This window comes from Salminus brasiliensis, chromosome 6 (assembly GCF_030463535.1).
Source record: "Salminus brasiliensis chromosome 6, fSalBra1.hap2, whole genome shotgun sequence".
Taxonomy (NCBI): Eukaryota; Metazoa; Chordata; class Actinopteri; order Characiformes; family Bryconidae; genus Salminus; species Salminus brasiliensis.
In genome coordinates, this window is record NC_132883.1 from 20,515,264 (window position 1) to 20,539,076 (window position 23,813).

General features: G+C 41.2%; 1 protein-coding gene across 1 annotated transcript in view; it reads left to right on the forward strand.

The window, feature by feature from the left end:
* The window catches only part of igsf9b (immunoglobulin superfamily, member 9b), a 39,640-nt gene that overhangs the window by 4,210 nt on the left and 11,617 nt on the right, over window positions 1-23,813 (forward strand). Inside the window, exons 2-6 of the mRNA XM_072681946.1 lie at window positions 5,662-5,754; window positions 9,303-9,509; window positions 20,749-20,895; window positions 22,890-23,041; window positions 23,558-23,675. Coding sequence (XP_072538047.1) covers window positions 5,694-5,754; window positions 9,303-9,509; window positions 20,749-20,895; window positions 22,890-23,041; window positions 23,558-23,675 — 685 coding nt within the window. The 5' untranslated portion in view covers window positions 5,662-5,693. The remainder of the gene's footprint in view (window positions 1-5,661; window positions 5,755-9,302; window positions 9,510-20,748; window positions 20,896-22,889; window positions 23,042-23,557; window positions 23,676-23,813) is intronic.

A 23,813-nucleotide genomic window follows, 5' to 3' on the forward strand; every position in this document is an offset into this window, starting at 1 on the left:
CATACATCCCAGCACACAGATTTACCCTGAGTATTTGTTAACACAACTTCAACTGTTTGCCTGGGAATAGACGCAACAGAACTTGAAAGATTACCTTAAAAAGTTAGGCTAAGCTGGGGATTACAAGGTGCTGGAGCGGCAAGCTTTGGCATCTGTCAGATGAATCAAAGCAGGCATCAGCTAAGCTAGGAGAGTGATGTCTAAAGTTTGATTGACAGTAGAGTGCCTCGACTTTCAGGGCCTTCATTGGCACTGTTGTAATCAATGTTTAATTCATTTATCCCATCAAGGCCCTAAGCAGCAGGAGTGGATCAGACGTAGAAATGTGCCAACCACAGAAAGATCCACCGCCGGCTCCTGCAGTCTGTCAAAAGCAACAATCTAAGGCCTCTAACAGATGCTACTGGTCTTAAGTGGATGAACTGGCACAAAACTGCCCACCGTGACATGACTGAATTTCTAAGTTAATCTTAAATGACACAGATTGCTATTTGGTTGGTAATGTTCATAGCAAAGCAATGCCAGCTGTTATGCATGGCCAGTGACTAGAGATACACTACCAAGAGACCTCTCCTCACCTCATAACCATCTGCTTTACATTAAGTGTTCTTCCTCAAGGTGCTCTTAAAACTTAAGCAAGCATTTGGCCTAAAACCCTAAGCTGGTCACTTAATGTCTAAATGTTTTCTAACTGGTTGCTGTTTTTGAATGGCCACTGGGGAGCCAGATTTTCGTGGTTACCTTTTTTCCCCCCATTGACAATGGAGGAAATGTTTGTTTACTTCATGAATTGTTGTGGACATAAAGTGTCTCTTGTGTCTCTTTAGTATCTAATCACGATCTGAAGCTTATTCTCTAAATAGGGCTAAACATGTGTTTATTTTTATAAAGAAACTGTCTTTAAAAGGGCTGTTTTTTTGATTATATACAGTGGAATGCACACATTTTGGCGCTCCTTCTCAACATATATGTTCATGTGAATAGCTAAACTGGTTTCCCAAAGGCATAAATGTTACATTTTTGTATTTCCATCTTTTACCATTTCAAGTTAACAAAAAAGAAAATGGGCTTGAAGGAACGTTTTGGCCAGTACTTGGTAATACACCTTTTGGCAAGAATCACAGCTTGTGTTTTCTGGTCTCTAGCAAAGTCTAGCTGTCTTTGCTGTCCAGTGTTACAGAAGCACAATCATGGAAAATATTATCTTAGGAAAATAACTGCAAGTATCCACAGCACCATATTCTTTTAAAGTGGCTGCATCAGTAGTGGACTGGTATGTGTTTTATGATATGTTGGGGTTTTGGAAGTAGCCCATTTTAATAGCCCAAGACAAATACAGTTTTTTTATTCCAGGGCACCTTTAAGTGTCAAAGAAGCACATTCCACAGATCTAATGGCCTGTAAATATGGTGGACACCTGTGCTAAGGATTACCTGCAAAACACCTTTCATCAATTTTGCATTGTGTTTTGACTATATTTACTTTTTAGCGTATACTTGAGTCCTCATTCTCTGCTCTAAATAAATGTTTGCACATTGGTTCAGCAAACTCTGAGAACCAAGAGTGTATTGTTTTTCAGACAGGGACACACCTGTAAGGTAAGGGGCAGTAATGTAGTGTTGGCCAACTGCTCTTCCCCTCCCCTTGACTCTTCCTGAGCATGTAGACTTTGTTCTCTCTTTCTCTCTGAAAACCTCTGACAAGACGGCCTTGTTGGGCAGCCTGGCTACATGCAGAGCGACACAAAGCCCAGCCCTGCTCCATTTACTTAGCGTCTACGCTCTGCTTCTGGATCAGCTCCCTCTGTACCATCAGGAAGATAAAATAAAGAAATAAGCCATGAGAGGCCGGAGAGGATTGAATTATTGTTTTGTTGTTACGACAAAAAGTGGCGTGTGTGTGAATACAACGTACTGTTTCTGTCGGAACATAAGTGCAGTGAATTTTTTTTGGCAATAGTTAGAACACAGCATAAGGATTATCCAGTGAACACTACAGTTTTGTAAAAAACTGTGATATTAACGCAGAATTCAGCTTAACCGTGCTGTCATATGTATGTATACAAAACTATCTTTTTGATAATAAACCTTGGATCTGATGCATTTGCTTGTACCACATTTGCTTCAACGCCCCCACAACCAGATGGTTGATGTTTTTGCCATAGTTTAGTGGTTCAAGAATCTTAACAAACACCACGGGTCTATTTGTAAAGTATCAGTAAAGCATTTGTAAAGCATTACATATGAAGAATGAGAAATGTCAGAGAGATCAGTTATGGAATCAGTTAGGAATTGGCCAAATGCAATTAATAATTGAACGTTGCTGTACGTATTATGTGGTGACTTCATCTCTCACACTGACTCATCCTTGAGTCTAAGTGTCGAAAGAATATGCTTTTTTGAGGTGTCTGAAGGGTGTGCTGTTTATGTCAGAGGTGACATTGGTTTCGCTTGGAAACACACTGTTGCAGAGGAAGTCTCATTTTGCCTCGGAATGATGCAGTTGCATGCAATGCGGGCCAATCCTGTGCAATAGCAGGCTTTTGTAATGCCTTGTTTGAAGGCCAAATGTACAGCAGCCTGTGGACTCGAAATTCCACTGACTGCTGTTCAAATCATATTCCCCTCCAGGCATGTGTTCATGAAATATGACCAGTTTGTTTAGTTTGAACATTAGAATTTGTAGTTGTTGTTCCATCACTCACTCTTTACCTTTCTAACCATATCTTTCTCAAACAAATTACTTACACAACTTACACTTGCTGAGCACTTTATTAGTAACACTTTACTAATACTGGACAAGGTCTTACTTTGTTCTTAAAACAGCTCCAATTATTCGTGGCAGGTTTTTCACAAGATGTTGGAAATATTCATTGGAGATTCTGGATCACACAAAGAGACAACTCAAAGTGCTCATTAGAAGATGGGTACATAGTTGTCATGAAGAGACGCACATGGTCAGCAACGGTGATCAAATAGGCTGTGGTTTTTAGGCAGTGTTGTTTGGTACTAACAAACCCCAAAGTGACTGAGAAAAGTGGAACCTGAAGTGGTCTTCTGCTGTTGTGGGCCATCCAGACTCAGAGCATAAAGGTCCATCTCAAGCCTGCATCCTGTGGAATCCATGATGTGAGGAACTGGAACCTTCAGGAAGATTTGGCACGCTCTGAAGTGGTGGTGCACTTTTCTACTGTGCGGCAACACATACACAAATGTGCATAGAAATGTCATTAGAAAACCTTGACTGTCCTCACCACAAAAATCAGTGTTCAGTGTTCATAGAGAAACATGTCAACAAGCCAGGCGCATTTTGAAAAAAGTACTGTGGACTAATGAAGATGAAGAAAAGATGACTTTTTTAGCTGCCGTGAGGAAAGGTGTGTTTGAAGAAAGATATTCATGAAGCTTGTTTCATGTCCTGCCAAAACAGGTTGGGACTTTGACTAGGCCATTTCAAAAGTATAAATTATTTTAGATTTGCTTGTGTGCTTTTGATTATTGTCTGCTTGCATTAACCAACTGTGCTTCAGCTTCAGATCACGGACAGATGACCTGGCATTCTCTTGATACAGAACAAAATTCATATTCTTCTACCATATTCTTAGTAAAGCATCCCCAAATCACCACACTACACTATGATTCACAGAGGTTTTTACTCAGAAAAGCAGTGTTAGGTTTTTGGGAGTCAGCATGGGCCAAAAGAATTCACACTAGATGCAGCTGTCTAAAATTGAGTGAACTTGATGTGCATTTATAAACCTGTTATTTGGCTTACTGAGATTTGAGATTACTGTTGTACAATTCTGCCATGTATCCTATACCTGCCCAGTGTATTTCAGGTAGTTGAACTATGGAAACTGACCTTAGTTTAGGCAAGAGTTCTTTAGATGTTGTTAGGTTCTTTGCCAGTTCCTGGATGATTTTATGTTTTGCTATTGGGAGGTTGTTGTACTGGGAAGATCCTATTCCAAATTGCCTTACCAAACGTTCTCCATTTACACAGTATGGCTCTGATAGTACTTTAGTAGAGTGAATTTAAAGGACCAAAGTTGCCTTGAAAGACTTGGATTGGGCAGGGATGACCCAAATCAAGGCTAGATGTAGCCATAATTTATTCATACAATTTGTATCATTGTGATGAGACTGTGATCAGTGGCCCAGAAAGTATGTAAAAAAAAAAGATTAATAGATCTTTTCCACTCAGCTCATAAATACAGATTGTAAAACGGCGGCAATGGAATATGAAGGACTGTGTGGCCTGCATCATACCTGTGGTTGTTCTGAGCGATACTACTTTGCCAAGGAATCTTACTTTCCACTGTCTCGAGCAGACAGATCATGTGGTGCAGAAAGTTCAGAGTTTGAACTCTTAAAAGTTTGAAGGCCTGCCATGAGGAATTCATTCATTACTGTGAAGGAAGTAGGGATGCAGTCACATAGGAGCACTATTAAAAAGTTTTGAGTTTCTTTAAACATTGGACTAGAGTGTTAATGCATCATGATACATGTTTGCATGAAACATTTAATGTGCCACATGCATTCCTAAAATAGCCACCCGGCTTTACCGTTGATGTAATTAACTTAAAGTAATAAGCTGGTATTAGTGGCTTTGAACGTGGCGTGCTTGTGAGTGTCTGATTGCGTGTGGTAGAGAGAAGAGGGTGCTGCTCTCAGGTACTTCAGCCGTGTGAATGTTTGCCAGCATGTTATTAAATTTACCCCAACTTCCATTTCCATTCAGCTTGAAACACAACTCATCCACGGCTTTGCAGTGAGCCAGAAAGAGCAGCAGATAATATATTCCTGTAAATCTCTCTCTCTTTCTCTCTCTCTCTTTCTCTCTCTCTCTCTCTTTCTCTCTCTTTCACCGTTTCTACATTTTGGGTAGGAGTAAGAAAAGTAATGATCATCAGGCACAAATTATAAAAGTGACTTAGAGTATCATAATGCTTTAGCCACATCACACACTATTGATCGAGGGTTTACTGAAGTTTAATTCATATTCCAGGTTTTGTAGTCCCTTCACCCAAGCCACTTAACAGTCATTTGATACCATCCCTATGGTCATCCAGATAAGCTTAGACAAGGCTAATCTGCCTGAGCACGTCAGAGGCCGATGCATGTGGAGATCTAGCTGTGTCAGTCTCTAATGACTGCAATGCTCTGTCACCCTAATTTTTTAGACTTGATCTGCTATCACACATTTTAGTATTCATGCTGTGCTCTAAATGAATTTTCCACCTTTAGCTGAATGTGTAAGTGATGACAATACAACACCACGCAGAACAAGCCAGTACGGTGGCTGTTCCATGAAAAACTAATGCATTTTTCCCCGTTCCAAACCACAGCCCAGACAGTTTGCTGTAATGCTGCAATGAAGTCTTAAGGAAAGAATGCATGCTTGCATGCCCTTTACACTGTCTGACAAACTTGTTTTGGCAGATATGCGACTGGTAAAATTGTGAATATTTGGTTCTGTGGTTTAAAGAGCATGTATTTAATTTCATCATTTCGTTTCCCACATTTCAGAACAAATGAGAATCACACACTGTTGCATATTTGTTCAACTTTATCATAATTTAATGGCAAATATATAGATGAGTTTTCTCATTGTACGTGTTGTAGCAGGGTAGTGATCTGGGTGATTTTCTCTATTTTTCAGGAGGGATATGTGATGGTGTGTGAGTGTTTGCCATGGGACAGGAGAGACTCTGGCTTCTGGGTGTCACCGTCGTTGCCACCCTCTGTCTTCTGGGTAAGCTCTTCAACTATGTGCTCTACTGTTGTACCCTACATGGGAATGAACTGAGTCCTATGTATTTCTAATGTGCTGTAGTAAACTGGGCTTTACTAGACCATACTCTAGTATGTTTACTTGACTAGGCCCTATAGTATTCTGATATTCTCTAGTACCGTCTTATAGTCTGTAGTGTACTTGTCTGTACTCTAAAATATTTGAATGTACTCTAGCATATTTATGCTCTATATGACTGTACCACTGTCTGTTTTATTAGGGTCTTTCTCACTCTACATTCCCTCCCTCCTACATCCCTTGCTGTCACTCATTGATGCAATCCCCAACCCTGTGTGTGTACAAAATAAATATTCGGTTTTATCAGCTTACAGTAGACATCTGATGCCAAGATGTCTGTAATCACAGGAAAACACCAGGGGCAAAGAGATTCAATCTTACTGAATCAGCTCAATGGTGGAATTTAATTTGTGTTCATGAATGGCCAGACAACGCTACTCATTCTCTATTGAGCACAAACTGTGTATCATAAAAACACAGCAGGGGGGGGTCGGCCAGTGTTCTCCCAGAGCATAAGGACATATTGTGAGAAAAAAACGTGAGACAGAGTGGAGGTAGTATTGGAAGGAGACACCCGACCATGTTGAGGGTGAAAGGGGGGGTGCAAAAAAATGAAATCTACAAATCCGGATTTAGATCAGTCTGGGATTTAGGCTCTCCCCTTCACTCAAGGCACGCTTTCATTTGGGTTTTGTGTGTGCTGGGGGCAGGGTGGGGGGCACCGCTAGGTCACAGGCCATGTGCATACGGCAGCAGGTCCAGGAGCAGCAGGAGCATGAGGAGGGGGCGCTCTATCAGAGAGCATCATCTTTGAGAGATTAGCCCTAATCGCAGTGCCAGACGAGGTGCAGGACTTGCAATCAAGGATGATGGTCTGCTTTGCAGCCTGTTTCAAGAATTTTAGGAGCAAGAAGAAATTCCTAAATAATCAATAACTTAAAGTCATGTTATCTACTTTTTATGGATATTTGATCACCACTTTAGAAATTTACATTTACATTTATGGCATTTAGCAGATGCTCTTATCCAGAGCGACTTACAAAGTGCTTTGCTATTTACCCAAGAAAGAAACCTTAGCTAGTTAGAATAGACTAATAATTCAAAGATACCTCTAAGCTTAGACATTACTAAACACAATACAATAAGGCGACCATAGTACTCTATTCGCCCAAGTATTCTCTGAAGAGGTGGGTCTTCAGTTTGCGTTTGAAGACAGCGAGCGACTCGGCCGTTCGGACACCCAGTGGAAGTTCATTCCACCACTTTGGTGCCAAGACAGAAAAAAGTCTGGACGCTTGTCTTCCGTGGTTTTTGAGGGATGGCGGGTCGAGCCGAGCCGTACTTGAAGCTCGAAGGGCTCTTGGTGCAGACCGGCTTTTGACCATTGCCATCAGGTATGGAGGGGCTGGTCCAGTCTTGACTTTGTAGGCCAGCGTCAGGACATCTGGATGTTCATTATTTTTATACAGTAATAATTTGTTGTATGTATAAATATTAAATTTGATTTTTTTTTGTTATTCGTTTAAACAAACATTGATCTTGATGTTATACAGTTTGCTCATTAATTTCAGCATCATTCATAGCTTTGTCATTCTGTATTAAAAAACGGGAAAAAAAATCTAAACCTTTGAACAGTGAAGTAGATGCCAACATGATGGCTCAACATCACAATACAGGTCTTCTTTCTAGATATCACAGGAGTCCACCCCAAATAGAGACTGACTGGACGAGTGTGTAGCTCAGACTCCAATTTGAATGGATGTTTGGATATGCAGGCCGAGTTCCATCTTATTAACATAGATTAGTTTACATGCATGATACATCCCCCTTACCAGCCCCCTGAGTTTGTGTATCTCACTGGACTGTGTGTGCCTCTGTATAAATGTTTTTGCATTTTATTTTCTTCAGCAATTCACCAATCCCCTTTCTTTCTATCCCTTTTTTTGTTTTGGTTGCTTTTAGCATCCTTTGGACCTTTCTCACTTTTTGAACAAATAAGGTGCAATTGTTTTAACTTGAATAAATGACTAAATGTTTACACTATTGACAGGGGTGTGGGGTGGGTGGTGGGGGGTTGGGTGTTGGGTGTTGGGTGGGACGGAATGATCCAGACTGTGCTGGAACTTGGTTCAACTTCTACAATTGCAGCGTTCCTCAACAAAGTTTTCCATCCAGTGGGTGTGAGTAGCAGTGTAAAGGCTAAACCAAATACACCACAACATGCAACAAATGGGGATACATACAAACATGGTCATTATTTATCCAGTACCAGAGATTTTTGGTTAACTGCATTGGACAGAGTTGCTGGCTAAATCACACTCAACACAGTGACAAGTTCTTTTGTACTTACAACTTTGTTCCCTACAACTGTCAACACATTACCAGCTGCTGCTCTGGCCTGGGCATGTGCGTGCATGTTGTACGCACATTTTCAGAAACAAATTGCCCTGGAAAACCTGTGTTTCTGCTGAGGATACTATTCCAAAATCATTCATTTTTAATTATTGAACTTATGTCACTCAATTTGTGGAAATCACTCAAAACATGTCTTAGTTCACATGTTCACCGCGCCCATTAGCCTAATGGGATAGACTACTGCGCATGTGCACGGGGTGCATGCAGCGCGCGAGCATAGCCTATAAGTTCACCCCAACACAAGCTAGTATCCTGCCTAGGAATGACTGGAGTTAAAAATGAGAGAACACACTGCACTAGGAGATAAAACACAAGCACCAACACCCGGCCAGTCTGCAGCGTTGTATTTAGTTGCTAGACCTGGCTTGTCCTGTCATACAGAGACAGCCATTATTAGATTATGTGACTGCACTGTTTCTTCTAGAAGTGTAGAGGGGTGACAAAATACCAGAAAGTGTGACCCCTGTATACTTATATAAGAACTGGTGCAGTCACATAATTTACTGTTTAAGCGAAATAGATCTTGAATCTACATAAAGTAAAATGATAAAACGCAATGCAAGACTTTTCCAAACACATTTTGAAGGATGAAAAGTACCGTCTAATTATCGTTATCGGCAGAATCCCAGAAAATATCAAGAATTTTTTGTCAATATCGCAAACCCTTACTTACTGTTACAATGACACTTTTCAATGGATGGGATCTACGTATTAGGCAGCAAGGCAGCAGTCAGTTCTTAAAGTTGGTGTGTTAGAAACAGGAAAAATGGGCAAGCGACTTAGACTCTGGCCAAATTGCGACGGTCAGAGAAACTCCAAACCGGCAGCTCTTTTGGGGTGTTTCCAGTATGTAGTGGTCAGTATCTTCCAAAAAGTGGTCCAAGCCTGGGTGGTTTATGCCTTTTGTGAGTCAGAGCTGTTTTGATGGCATCAGGGGGACCTGCACAATATAGGCGGTTTTAATGTTATGGCTGATTTGTGTATATGTACCTCAGATGGGGCATTTTAAGAATTTGTTCCATAATGTATAACACCACAACTAAAGCTATAAAACAAACATGCATGTGTTGTCCTAGGTCCCTCGCTGAGTGCTGAACCGGTGGTGAGAGGAAGAGTTGGGGGGTCGGCTGAGTTGGGATGTAGTCTCACCGCTACATCAGATGGGGCAACGTCCCCAAATCTCTTTCCTCTGCATGTGGTGGAATGGGTACGACTGGGTTATAACGTTCCGGTCCTCATCAAATTCGGAGGCTACACGCCACGCGTGCACCCAAACTATAAAGGTAAGTTACAACCACACTCTGTATCCTATTGCTTTTTTTTTACCATATCATAGAAGGACAGCAGTAGATTAAGTGTGGTTTTATCACCAGGATTATGATTCTGTCTGTGTATTTTTTGTTCTATATGACTTAAAGACCTTTGCTGTGAGTTAAGATCAACTCCAAAGGCAGCCATTTATCCCTTCCTTAGAGAATGATAGTGCCTTTTGTTTTTTGTCGGAGAACAGAAAGACAGATTTCCAGAATAATTTAGGAGAACAATTTATAAGACCCTTTTGGGTCCTTTAGATTTTTTTTTTCTTCTGAGAAGTACGTAACTCAAAATACAGCTGTTTGTCTTGATGATAGTTGAGGGTAAGGGGAGGGCGCTGATATTTACTTAATGTTACAACGTGGAGCATTCCGCTGAAAGAATATCCCCCCAAAAGGTAATCCACCCCAAACAACAAGTGCCCTGTAATTAGGCAGAGTGTGTCTGAGTCTGTGTGTGGGAGCGATGGCAATAAAAGAGAAGCCGTGGAAGTGGAGAGAAGAGGGGGTGGCTTTTTTTAATGGACCCAGAGGGCAGGAGCCTTTGGGGGAGGGGGAGTCCAAGTGCAGCCCATGGGGGTGTTGGGTATTGAGCAGGATCTGGATTAGAGAGCGTGGGGTTAAACTGCGGCTGGGTGTGTGTGAGGCCACTGGGCTGATATTAGTGCGCCTGCGTCTGTGTTTGGACCTTATGCTTCTGACCCACTAAGAAGAGATTTCTGTTTTGCAGCAAGAAAAACGGATGAAGTGCAGATGATAATATACTCTCCTTGTTCTAGAAAGCATAATCCCGTCATTGTCTCAGGAAGAACAAAAGACAGAGAGCTATCATTACCTCCCTCCCTCCATTGCTCCCCCGCCACAATAACCCATTCCATCGCTTGTGGACAATATGACAGTTTGTTATTGAAAAGACCATGATAAATTACATGCGATACTCTTACCATAGTTCTAGTAAACTGATCAAATTTATGTTTATTAAGACTGATCAAATTTATGTTTATTAAAAAAGGTTTAGATCAATGCAGGAGAGCCTTGACAAACAGTGTACAGTAACTGCATTCAGACAAAAAGGAGGGTCTTACCCCATCATGGCAGTTTTATTTTTTTTTACCAATTTTTAGATTCTTCTCTTTTATTTATTTTTATTTTAAATGTCTGATTAAAATCTAGATTATTTATTATTCTACAAAAATATCTTTAGTATGGGGAAAAAATGTAATGTATAATTATGAATTTAGAAAATGTCCAAGTATGATGGTGTTATATGGTCTTTGCTTGAACCAAAAATCTGTGCTACACTATCCCAGCCATTGCCCTTTCTCCAGTGATCTTTGACGCACCAGCTTTGGTGTTGTGGCCTGTTTACATCATTTGAGCAGGTTTTGATCAGAGAGCGAATGGAAATTTCCCTGTTTTCCCAGCGGGCTGTGGTACGTCAGGCCCGGCAGGAGCAGCCGCAGCACAGATGAGGCTCGGCCTGACCCGAGCCCTTGCTCTCAGTCATCAGTCATGCGACTCCTTCAGGGAGAGCAGCTGATGCAAAATCAATTTGGGGCTGTCAACGTTGCTTAAATAATGAGCAAGGGGGGGAAAGGTGCAGAGTGCACTGATGGAAACATTTTTAAGAACAGTAAATAAAAAATAAGGTAAGGCAAGTGTACAGAAGCGTCCACACAGCGCGTCAATAATATAAACTGAGTGCAAGAGTTAATGATAGTGCTAAAGATGAAAAGTTAATAGCCTAAGACGTTTTCTTCACTCCCCTCTTCCCCTCCCAATCTTTCCAAACTATCTCTGCTTGTAATTTCATCCTAATGTTAGAGCCAGCTGGCAAGACATGAAGCATGTTGGTCCCGGGCATCTAATGTATTCTCCCCTCAAATTAAAATGCATAAGGATGTAGCTGTCTCTTTTCCCAGCCTTCACCACAAAACCCCATGCCGCGAAAGACAAGATGAAACTTGGCTTTCCCTTGTCTTTAACCATAACCCTGCTACAAAATAAACATGCTCATACATGGACTCCACGACTGTCAGGGACTTGTAAGGTGAATTTGATATACAATTAAAATTACTTTTTATGTCCACACTAAAAACTATGAAATAGGACGTTCTTGTGTATTGTATAACACAAGTCTTTGTCACTGTATTCCTACATAAAAAATGTATAATAATATAATAAAAATAATAATAATCCTGAAACGTTCTGGAAAGCCAACTCCCACAAAGACTCCAAATGTCAATTGGGATTACCATTGAACATGAGAAGCTGTTGCCTTAGAGTAGTGTCCAAGTGAAGTCATCAGTCCACCCTGCTGTGTGTATGATAGTCTATCAGGTGAGTTTCAGATTAGCATGAGAGCTAATTGCATTCCTCTGCTTTGCTGTAATCAGCAACAACATGTCTCTGCCACTTTGATCAAGGCACTGTGACCATAAAGGCCGCATTTAGAGAGCAAAGGGCTAAAGTATACAGACGACTGTGGCTTCTTGCCCATGAAGATGAGCTGAAACCTTATTTTTTACACTGGAAATCTAGGTCCGTGTATGAAACTACTAAATGTAAAGCTGGACTAAATCTAAAGCTGAACCAGACGTTTAAACCAACACATTATTCAAGTTATAACAACTTTGGTCTCAGAGATTGATGCAGAAGAATTCAGATGGGATGAGTTTAACAGACAGGAACATGCCAGCTTCTGCAGCGTAAAGATATAGCCTACGTGCTTAGCTGATGCTGTCAGAGCGTGTTACTCTAAGCAGTGCCAGATCAAATGCCCCCCTCCTCCCTCCAGCACAAGGAAATGAGGAAAAGCCCCCCGTAAGGGAGAAGGGAGGGGGTATCACTCTCAATTCAGGCTCAGCAGGTCTCTATCACTGTCTGTCTGTTTTAGGATTGCAGCACAGCCTGGTTTTAACCTCTTAGCCTTCCTCCTTCTTAGAAATCCCTCAATCAACCTTTTAACCTTTTCATATCCAAGATATTGTCAGATAAACTTTCAGAGACTTTGGCCTTGTGACCTTGAACTCTAATTCTGGAGTAAATTTGGAATTGGACTTTTCACTTGCGAATGTTTTTTGCCCCTATATAAAGGTCGCATGATGGTGCTCTTATTTGTTGGATGTGCGGCAAAGGTTTCTCAAAGAGCCTGTCCACAGATGACAAAGTTTAATACTTGATTGAAATGTCAGATATATTCCTATACATATTTACCTGTTTAAATGGTAGTTTGTGACACAAGCAAAGCAAAACTAATTATTTTGAACTTTTTCAATATGTTTCTTTAAATGTCAGCATTCAAGGGTTAAGATCTAAAAGGTTGACCTTTGACTTGTATTGACAGGCTTGTTTCCTCTACACACTTTTTGAGATGTCATCCTGTTATTTTGGGTTGAGAAGTTGTACCACATTTCTAAAATGTTGTGCTCTAAAGGTCCCACATGTCACCACTACACATGAAAAATAATCGCCTCCCTCTGTTGACTATAAATCACTCCATTGTAAACATTCTGAACTCTCTCCCCCTTTACATGTATTCATGCCTGAACTTTCTTAGTAATACAGTGACTTTACCTTTTCGTTTGATCAAAACAGGATAGACATATCTTGGTTTTATCTTCTTTAGTTGATCTGCATGTTGTTTACCAAATGCTCAGTCCATCAGGGGAAGGAAAGAAGGTCAAAAGCAAAAATTACAGCCGACTGGAATAAATTTGTCAAACATGTTCTACTGATCAAGTTGAACACACACAGGGTCAACAAACAGTGACCGAGCAGCATAAAAAAAACATATGCCATATTTATGGATGCCTTGTTCTGAAAGCTTTGAGGTGCACCAGTTGTAACAAAGCTATGTGCTACTTCATACTGATCATTTCAGGTTTTACCTGAGGGATGAAGGAACCAGATCAGAGTACTATTGTGCTTGGGCTCTATTGTATGGCTCTGCCATGCTTGGTTCTTCCTCCTTGGGGAGGATTTGTATCTGGGAACGCAGTCAGAGTGGGACATGAGCCATGTAGGAGGTTTCTGTGAGTGGAACTACTCATGGGTGACTGTAGTGGCAGCGGAACCTGCAAAGTTGTATCCATCTTGCTGTGAAGGAGTTCACAGGGTCAGGAGCTTGGCTCTCTGGAGGTCTTAGCTTCAGGTGAAAGGCAACACTGCTTTAAATTGACAACCCAAATGTTTAACTCTAATAGTTCAATGACCAAAAGGGCTTTAACCTACTTGTGGGCCCAAGGGCTACAGGTGGTGGTGGGCTCTATGGTTTTAACACAACATGACAAAACTGTGATTTCTGATGTAGACTAATGTTACTGCAAACTGGACTGCACGCTGCATCAAAAACCTCAAGCTTTGGATCATAAAAAGCCATAGTAGATCACCTTGAAACATTCTTGTATAATCTCCAAACAAAATCTTTCCCACAGGACAAACTATCACCACCAAACATTACATAGTTTTTACAAATACTGCCCATAAATCATACATTTAGCCTTACATGTTTTGTTTTCACTTTATGGAACAACTTTTATAATTCTGTCATAAATCGGTCCACGTAGCTACACATCACAACTACAACTAGGCTAGTGTGCTATTAGCTAAATTGCACACAAGCCCAGGGAGCCTGTGCTCAGTAATCAGATGGGATCAGGAAATCACCACTTTTCACAAGTTTCAACAGCAATCTCTCCCACCAAGATACCACCATGTCATTATTAGAGTAGAGAAGATTGGGTCCCAATCATGGGTCTTGGTTTCTCCCAAGGTTCCTTCCTACAGCTTTACAGGGAGGTTTTCCTTGCCACTGTCGCTATTGACTTGCTTTGAATTGGGGTTTTATATTTGTTTTGTTGATCTCTTGTCATATTACTGATTCCTGTAAAGCTGCTTTATGACAATCAGGTGTAATACAAAATTGTATTTGATTTTATAAAAAAAAGACTTACACTAGAAACTTAAGTCATAAATCTGAGCTTAGCTGATGCTCCAGAAAATTGTTTAGCAGGATAAATTCCACTTTATCTTTTTTGTTAACAGGTTAGCCAACCGCAGTTTGAAGTTGGCTAACTCAAGGCATCAGCAAACTTCCAGCAGACTAGCGCCCCTAGTTGTTAGCAAATCTGGCCAAGCAACAGTTGCAGATAATCATTGGTGGATGCGTGAGGGTGGGTGGAGATTGAATAATTAAATAGAATTAAATAAAATAATAGTGTTGCACTTACTATGTGTGTTTTCTTTTCTTTAGGCATGATGTGTGATCTTTCTCTCTAGGTAACAAAACTGGCTCTTGATTCTGGCAGTGTCTGAGTTTATGGGTAGTTGGACAAATAATAATCAAATAATTGGATCAAACAATAAAAATATATAATTTTTAAATCACATTAAATCGCCCATGCCTGCAGTCAGCACATATTTATTGTCCAGCTTTCATTACACATTACTCCATTAGCCCTATAGCTCCAGTGCAAATCTGCAAAAGCTAAATTTTGATCCCAAACATGTCTTAGTTGATGAACTACATACGTTGGATAGGTGAGTGTGTAAATGTTTTATTTTTTACTGAACGTTCACTTAATGCGTCTTAAACATCAAGATGTGTGCTAAGATTTTGGCATGTCATTAATTTGACAACAGAAGCCATAAATGATTGTAAAAAATGTTGACATTCTGATATGCATGCTGAGCAGACTTTGCTCAGAGAAATGTCAGTGCAGTGTTGACTGAAACTCATATTCAGGCACTAAACTGGGCAATCATTCACTACCTTGTGAACATTCAAGACATACCAAAGCTCAGGAGTCACCCAGTCGTTTTAGAATTACTGACCGAGACTCCGAGCCATTTAAATGATAAAGCCGTTTTCTGATAAAGCTTGGGGACTGTTTAGCAGCAGCAAGTTGAGGGGAGAGGCAGTAAGTGTTTGGACTGTTGATCCACGCCCGTGGGCTATGCCAGCGGCGCTGCTTCACTCTTACCCATGTGCTCCTGAGCCTCAGTCTGTTAGCTGGTGCAGAGAAAGAGAGAGAGGGCGACAGGGACAGAGTTAACTGTAATCTATCCCATGACAAAGGGCTATTCATAAGAGGGTTAAACTGATTAGGGGGGCGTGGAGTAGGATTGGGATGGGGTTTGGTGGGGGATTGCGGGGGAAAGCAGAAGGTGGGGGGTTGGAGGGGGGGCCCCCTAGACTTATGATTGTATTCAAATCAAAACATATCCCAAAATGCAGCAGGGTCACGTCTCCCCTTAATCCTGTACAGGGTGGAACAAAGAAAAACAAGCCTGATGCCCTCCTAAACACAATAATCCATGCTCCTCCATAGGTGCTGTGTATTATTGTAGCATATGCATTATGCAAGCAGTGCAGGACCCTAGTGCATGGGTGTGTTAATGTATGGGGCAATGAACAGCAGCCGATATAACAAGCACATGTACATTCCACTGAGCACAGACAAAGGAGTGGTTATTGCAGAGGGGATGGAGAAGATCAGCATAAACAAAACAAAACGGAAAAGATGGACTAGGCTAAACTAAACGGTACGTGCAGCCAACGGAAGAGGCTGCCTCAGTGCACAGTTGAGCTGACATTTATGCATACTCATTTTTTCTCACTGTTGAGAAGATAATGGTCCAAGGAGGAAAACCTTTGGTGGATGCAGTTCAGCTCAGCAGTGTGTCTGCTGCTGTATCTTGAGAGTATGGTACAAAAAAGAACATGATGCCATGTGTGGAACTGGGTTTTTTGGCAGCTCTGTTTTTTTTGTTTTTTTTTCCCTTTGCCTACCACCCACAGGGGTGAAAGCCTAACTGTGGCTCTTACAAACAGGCCAGGGCAACACAGAGGCACCCACCGCCCCTACTTTTACACCCTCCACTGCACATCGGACAGACGTTTCAAAATAGCAACCAGGGACCCGGGAGGGTGGGGAGACATCATGTGATATGTGGGAGATGAAAAAAATGTAATGAATATAAGACTCACAAGACAAGATTGAAGGGGAAAATAGGCAGGGGAGAAGACCATGGGTGTAAATGAGCACGGATGGCAAGATAAAAAAAAAACTTGAAAGAATACTGAAAGACAAAGGAGAAAGTATAATGGTACGTGAAAAGAAAAGGATGCAATTTATGAACAGGAAGTGGAGTGGGAAAGAGAAATAAAGGAGTGCAGAGACAGGGATGCTAGAGATGGACAGAATAGAAAAGACAGGGAGCGCGAGAACAGGGGAGGAAGAATAGAGGTGGTGTGAGTATTTGCTGAGGAGGAATAGCGAGACGCATCTCATTGTCTTTGTCTGGGATTGCTGGGCTGTGATTGGTTGCCTTGACCCAAATGAACTGGCCATTATGCCAGCATAGCTCTGTGTGGAGTAATAGACGTGTCTGGCCGAAAGTTATGGGGTCAGGGAGGTCAAAGGTCACCAAGTGCTCATTGGCTGTGGAGAGTTTATTGATCCAGCAGTCCCCACTAAAACCTCTTAAGGAATTTCTGCAATGTACTTGCAACGGGAGTTCGAGAATTTTGTGGGTGTGTTTAGGGTGTGGTTGGGAGGGGGGGTTGTTTACTTGTTTGTTTTATGTTCACACATTCAAGTTTGTACGCGCTTATAGTCTTCATTTTGAGTGTATGCTAATGTAAAGTTCTTAAAAAAAACAAACAATCAGAGATGCTAGATGGCTGTGCCCTAAGTGAAATTCCTCATTTAAACCCTAACAAACCTGCATCTGCCAGTCACTGGCAAAGCTTTTGTTTGAGCTGTGATTCAAATAAAAACAGCCCTCTCTCTCTCTCTCACACACACACACACACACACACACACACCCCTCCCTGTCTTTTCTCCCCCGTTTGCCTATGGCCTTATCCGTCATGAGCTTTTAGCCAATTTGAATCAAAACATGTCCCTTTTTTCCTCCCCTATGTGTGTCATTTCTCAAAATCACAGACACAAACACACTCCCCCCGTGATCCACCCTCCCTCTCTGTCATTTCTCCGTGTCCTGTTTCTACAGCAACTGAATTCAAATCCAAACTCCCGGCCCCTGGTTCCATCACTATGGTAACCTGAGATTTAAAAGGGGCGGCAGCAAGCTGTATTCGAGCTCCCGTTGATGGACTGACAGTCCGCAGCGGGAAAGGGTTAAAGTGTCCAATAGAGGGGCTAGATTTCTCACCACACCAGTTGGCAATACATGTGCTGCACAGGCTGGGGATATTGCACATCCAGTCTGCTAATTTGTGTGTACATTTGTGTGTGTAAAACAGTGTATGCATATAGATTTATGAGGTCTTTGACTGTAGTTGAATGAACATTTTGTTTGCCTACTTTCAATTTAACTGTGTAGTGTCCAACTGATCTGAAAGTTTTAAAGAGATAAAATTCCGGCACATGGGCAGAAATGAAACCAAGAGAAACTCAAGAGGTTTTAGTTAAATTTTGTTTTACTGAATAATTTTTCTAACTAATATATCATTTAGACCCTAGTTTTGTTGGCTTCATGTGCAGCAAGAAAAGCTCTAAGATATTGCTCATATAGTTAGCTTATTTGTGTATGTTTATGTAGAGGTGTATAATATGACAACAAGCTATCTTATTGTGATACGTTTAACATATGCTTTTCTTGGAAAATTATGGCTAGTACCAGTGTTTAAAAAACGCTGACCAACCGCATGTGCTGTTCAGTACATACAACTTTAACATTACCTTGTTTAATCAGCTAACTGATATATCGATTATGCCATAGTTCTAAGTTCACTATTAGTGTTCATTGTGGAGAACAGATAAGGAACTTGCTTTCAGGACTGCAATTTTGTGAGATTTCTAATTGCACACAGAATACTCTTCACTACTGTTTGGACCATAAAGCAGCTGGAAGGAAATGGGAAGGGAGAGGAGGAGCTCATAGCAAAGATAAGAGCAGATTCTGTCCAGGCTCCACCACACCTGCCATCACCTCCACACACATTTACCATCTTCCTGCTCTTTTAATAATAACCTTACCCTTCCTGATCCATGATCACAGCACCCCTTTTTATGAGAACATAAACACAGACACTCCCTTTGAAAGAGACCCCTCTATTTAACTCCCTTATAAGTGGCGGGATTGGGGCCTTTATCATGCAAACCCCTTTAGCAGTTAAATCTTTCCAGACCGCAAAAGTTTACACAGAATGGCAGCCCCAGGCTATTCTGAGGCTGATTCATAGTCAGTGTATGTGCTAATTTAACATGGTGCCTTGAAAAATAGCCCCTCAGGCTAATACACTTCATTGATTTATTGTCTCTCATACCTGGGGCGGCCTCCTGTGGAGAAGTCTCTATTGCATTTTACTTTGATTTCTGCTTGTCATAATGTTGAGACCTAATTATTAATGAATTGTGTGTGACCTGTACTGAGCAGGGCTTTGTTGAGGTGTTTTAAAGAACACTTCCTGTCACCCCAATACAAAGTACATGTTTTGTTAATTAGCTCATGGAATGCAGTAAAAATAAGTTGACATTCCTTTACAGGAAACAAGCTTAACATATTGGGGGGGGGGCACGTTTTCATAGTAAAGTGCAATGCAAAATTTACCACTAATTAACATTCCACAAGTAGCAATAATACAGCTATTTAACCATTAATTATCCTTGACCCAATAATACACTGTATAATAACTGTATTCTTACTTCCTAACCTGTTACCCTACAGAATACACCTAAAGAACAAACTACTGCATAGTACACCAGCAATGATGTCCCCGTTTACAGCGTTAGTGTGAGATCAGCCTGCTTTTGTCGTTGACCTACACCTCCATTTGAAGCCAGTGAGAAGAAGCCCTGTGTCTGTCTGTCACAGTCTGAACTTGCCCTTTTTAACCTTAACTCACATGCCTGTAACATTTCAGTCCTGTAGTTAGTCATTTTCTTTTACTAGGAAACAAGGAAACCTGAAAATGTTTGTATTGTATCGGCACCAAACTGTTTCACAGGAAAGTTGTCGCAGACTAATTTTCCTTTTCAGGTTTCTTCGCAACGTCATTATAGAACTCGAATTCCAACTGCTGCCGCCGGGAAAGAGCAAATGTCCCCCGCTTGGGCACAATTGGCGTCCACGGTGTTATCGTTTAAAACCCTGAAATTTTGAAAAAAGCTTTCAGTGGAAAAGGGAGAGAATGAAAGAAGAGGGGAGGCCTTCGAGGAGGAAGCAGGGGCCGGTCAGTGCTTTGAAAGAGCGGCTTCTGTAACTAGGCAACACATAGATCAAGTTTCAAAGACCCAGGAGTTGTCAGAAGTAGAATGAGGAGACAAGGAGAACAGTGGCCAGAAAAAAGGAGGGGGGGGGTGGTCAGCTTTGAGACAGAGTTTGTTTGTGTGTGTGTGTATGTGTGTGCCATATGTGTTGCATGTGCTTGTTGTATGTGTTTGACATACATGCTGATGATTTCCACATAGATCTGTGGTCACATATCACTCAAAAGAAAAAGGCAGAAATGCTGAAAATGCTGTTCCCTCCAGTGCTTTCACATCTGTTCCTGCACTCCAAATTCCATGAGGGTGTGTGAAGTGACAGCAGTGTGGAAATCAGGTGTTCTCTTGCAGGTTTTAGTGTGAGTCTGGCTCATCTCACGTTTTTAGTTATTCTCTTGCTGTATACTAAATTCATAGTAAAGCACAGCACAATAAGCCCAGGCGCTGGTAAGTGCTTAGTTATTTGTGGTGTTTTTTTTTTTTTTGTCGGTCAAGGGGAATAGTCAGTTTGAGAGACTGTGGTTATACTATGTGTCTGTGTTCTCAAGCTCAAAATGATGGGCCACATCCCTAATAAATGATATGTGTGATCACTTCCTTTTCAGGTGTTTCTGGCTGGAATGCTTTAGCTTTTCTTTGTCAACGCAGCTGCAGATTTTGCAGCTCCCCAGTGCTTTTATCAGCCACAATTTTATTCCTGTTCCTTATTTAAAGATAACCTCAGTTCTCAGAACTCTCTCACTTTTAGAAGCATCTGGCCTTGGATGCAACTTCACATTCCTGTCTGTTGATGTTTGCTGTTTTGCTTTGTACAGTAAGAAAAAAAAAAGAGGAGGAACACCTGACTGCAGTGGCAGCTGTAGTTCTTTGGTATTTCTGTGTGATGTGTGCCTGATAACAAAATAAGTTTTTTAAAATTTTTATCTTTATTAAGTTTTCTGTCGTTTTATTTTTCCTCTCTCTCCCCTTAGGTCGTGTGTCTCTGACACAGGGGGCTTCTCTGCTGGTGGACAATTTAACATTAGAGGATGAAGGCTGGTTTGAGTGTCGCATTCTTCTGCTTGACAGAACCACAGATGAGTTCAGGAACGGCACATGGACCTTCCTCTCCATCACAGGTGTGACAGCACTGACAGCGCGCTTCATTTGTTAAGTTGTGTCTCTGGTGGTGTAATCAAATACACAGTTATGTGAAATTGAAAAACATTGGTGACCAAATTTTTACCATTTTAGTTTAGACAGAAATGGCTACTTTATACCTTTAGAAGTGTATTGTTTTAGACTTTCAATGTAATGTACAATTGGAAATCCCCTGTCACCCCATTCATCTTTGGCAAGTTTCTGAAACCGGAGCGACTACTTACCATGTGACACTGACATTGTAGTAGACATGGTTAGAGCGTGTTAGGCACAGCAGTGTTTCTGGGATTTTTACATGCATCAGCGTCACTTCTAGGCTGAGATCAGATACAAAGGACAAATACCAAAATGTGCCTCAACAGATTCACAAGCTAAAAACTAAATGTACACCAGCAAGTGTACAGTGTTCCAGGTGTTTTTAATGAGTGCAGAGCGAGTGATTTATACTCCTATGTATACTCCTGTTGGAAATGTCTTGTTGATTTTTGAGTGAAAATATGTTGACATTCTCTGCAAGTTTGCACGTAATAATACATAGTCAACTGTGTCCACTGCAGCCTCAGCTATCTGTTCTTGGCTGATAGAAGTGGAACCCTTCTGCAGTTGTAGCCCATTCGCCTCAAAGAGCGATGTGTTGTGCATTCAGAACTGCTTTTCTGCTCACCACAATTGTACAGAGTGGAGTTACCATATTTTTTCTGTCAGCTCCAACCAGTCTTGTTATTCTGCATTGACCTTTCTCATAGACAAGGAGTTTCTGTCTGCAGAAATGGATGTTTTTGGATTTCTTTATTACATCATTCTAAGTAAACTCTACAGACTGTTGCACATGACCATCCCAGGTGATCAGCGTTTCTGGCAGGAAAAATTATGCCATGCTTAAAATCACATCTCCCCCCCCCCCCCCCCCCCCCCCATTCTCATGGTTGATGTACACATTACCAATGTAGTGAAAGTTGTACTGCTTTAAGCAAGCAGCCTCCAAATACTTGAACTGTTGTTGCACTGTTGTTGTATAATCCTGTATGTTTTGGCACCACACTATGTGTGTGTGTGTGTGTGTGTGTGTTTGAGAGAGAGACCAGAAACTACACTTTCACATTCACACATTGACCCTGCACCTCTCAATGCCTTTCACACACATTCGCAAGAGTCACACACACACTGTCACCTCTTCTTCTTCATGACACCCACACACATTTCACATCTATGCTGGAGTGAGGAGCCCTGTCTTTCTGGTCAGAAAATGCTAACACCTCCCTTCAGCTGATCAAGTTACTATAACAATCAGTTATTTGAGTAAGAGAGAGGCTGTTCTTCCAAAGTTTCTGTTCTGTCTGCATTCTTTACGCAAAGTCCCTGCATAGTTCCTTGTTATACCATTGTTTGCAGGTTATGTTTACTCCCTTTACTGTCTCCTCGTGGGGACAGAGCTGTGTGAAACCAAGTTTGTCTATACTTTGTTGTTTTGTGCTTAAGGGGTTTAGTCATGCATCACATATTCGGTATTATTTTAAAATTTACATATGTGGCATTTAGCAGATGCTTTTATCCAGAGTGATCTTACAGAAGTGCACCCTAGCCCTGTATCAGTATCAGGGTACCCTGTATTAGAAAAGTCAGTACTGATCATCTAGATATACACACTACACGATGCATAGCTGCAACCTTTATTAAGTGCAAGGTTAGTGCTGAGTAAAGAGCGGTTGAGAGAGATAGGTCTTCATGTGTTTGAAGATGGCGAGCTTAGGTAGTCTTGGGACTGTGTTTAGGCTTTTGGGACACCCAGGGGAAGTTTATTCTACCACTTTGTGTCAGGATAGAGAAAAGTCTAGGTGCCTGTCTCTCATGCGTCTTGAAGGATGATGGGTCAAGCTGAGTCATTGTTGATGCTCGAAAAGATAAGGGAATAATGCATCTGATGTTGTAAACTATGTTTGCTTATCTCCTTGTCCTTTTCTCTCCACTGCAGCTCCTCCAGTGTTTATAAAGACACCCCCTGCGTTTGTGGAGGTCTTACTAGGGGACTCCCTCATCCTCAGTTGTGGTGCTCATGGTAACCCCAAACCTACTGTCACCTGGAGAAAAGATGACAGCATGGTGGAGAAACATGACAGGATTCAGGTATTACAACCCGTAAACCTAGTTCAGTGAGTTAATGTCACTGTTCCTTTCTCAGATATGTACTTTGATAGCAAGTGTTGCTAATTTTAATAAGCTTTAAGAACCATGGCAAAAATCCTATTCAACACTCTTTGAAATTAGAAATCCCCTAATTTGCAGTGTTATCAAAGGTATTGATTTTGGATTCGTGTGAAAGGTTGTTAATATTGTTTTTATTGTATTTAGTGTATTTAGTGTAAAGAATAATTGTTTATAGCTAAACATATTTTAATAGGTAATAGTGGAACTTCCACAAATTCCTAAACTCCTAATCTTGTTATTAAAACAGAACATCAGTAAGTTTATTATGGGGCAAAAGAAAAAGATTAAAATTTACTATAAGAATGAAGTGGAATGCCATGGTGCAGATGTAAATGAACATTGACTGAATCAAAGCAACCCATCACTTGCACTAATTCTACACAGGTATACATGTTAAATTTCTCTTTCAACCCCCATGTTCATCTTTTCAATCAGGTGCTGAATGGATCCTTATCTTTGGCCAAGGTTACCAGGGAGACAGCAGGAATGTACAAGTGTCATGTTTCTAATACTGAAGGAAACCTGACTCATATTACTCAGCTACAGGTTAAAGGTCAGTGACCCTGTCTCATGCACCTGGTCAAGAAAACAGTCATAACTAGTTAACCCAGTAGAGCCTAACCAGGTTCCTTTTACTTTAGAGGATTCAACCTATAGCCTAAGCTATAGAATCAGTGCTTTGTGTTCTGGA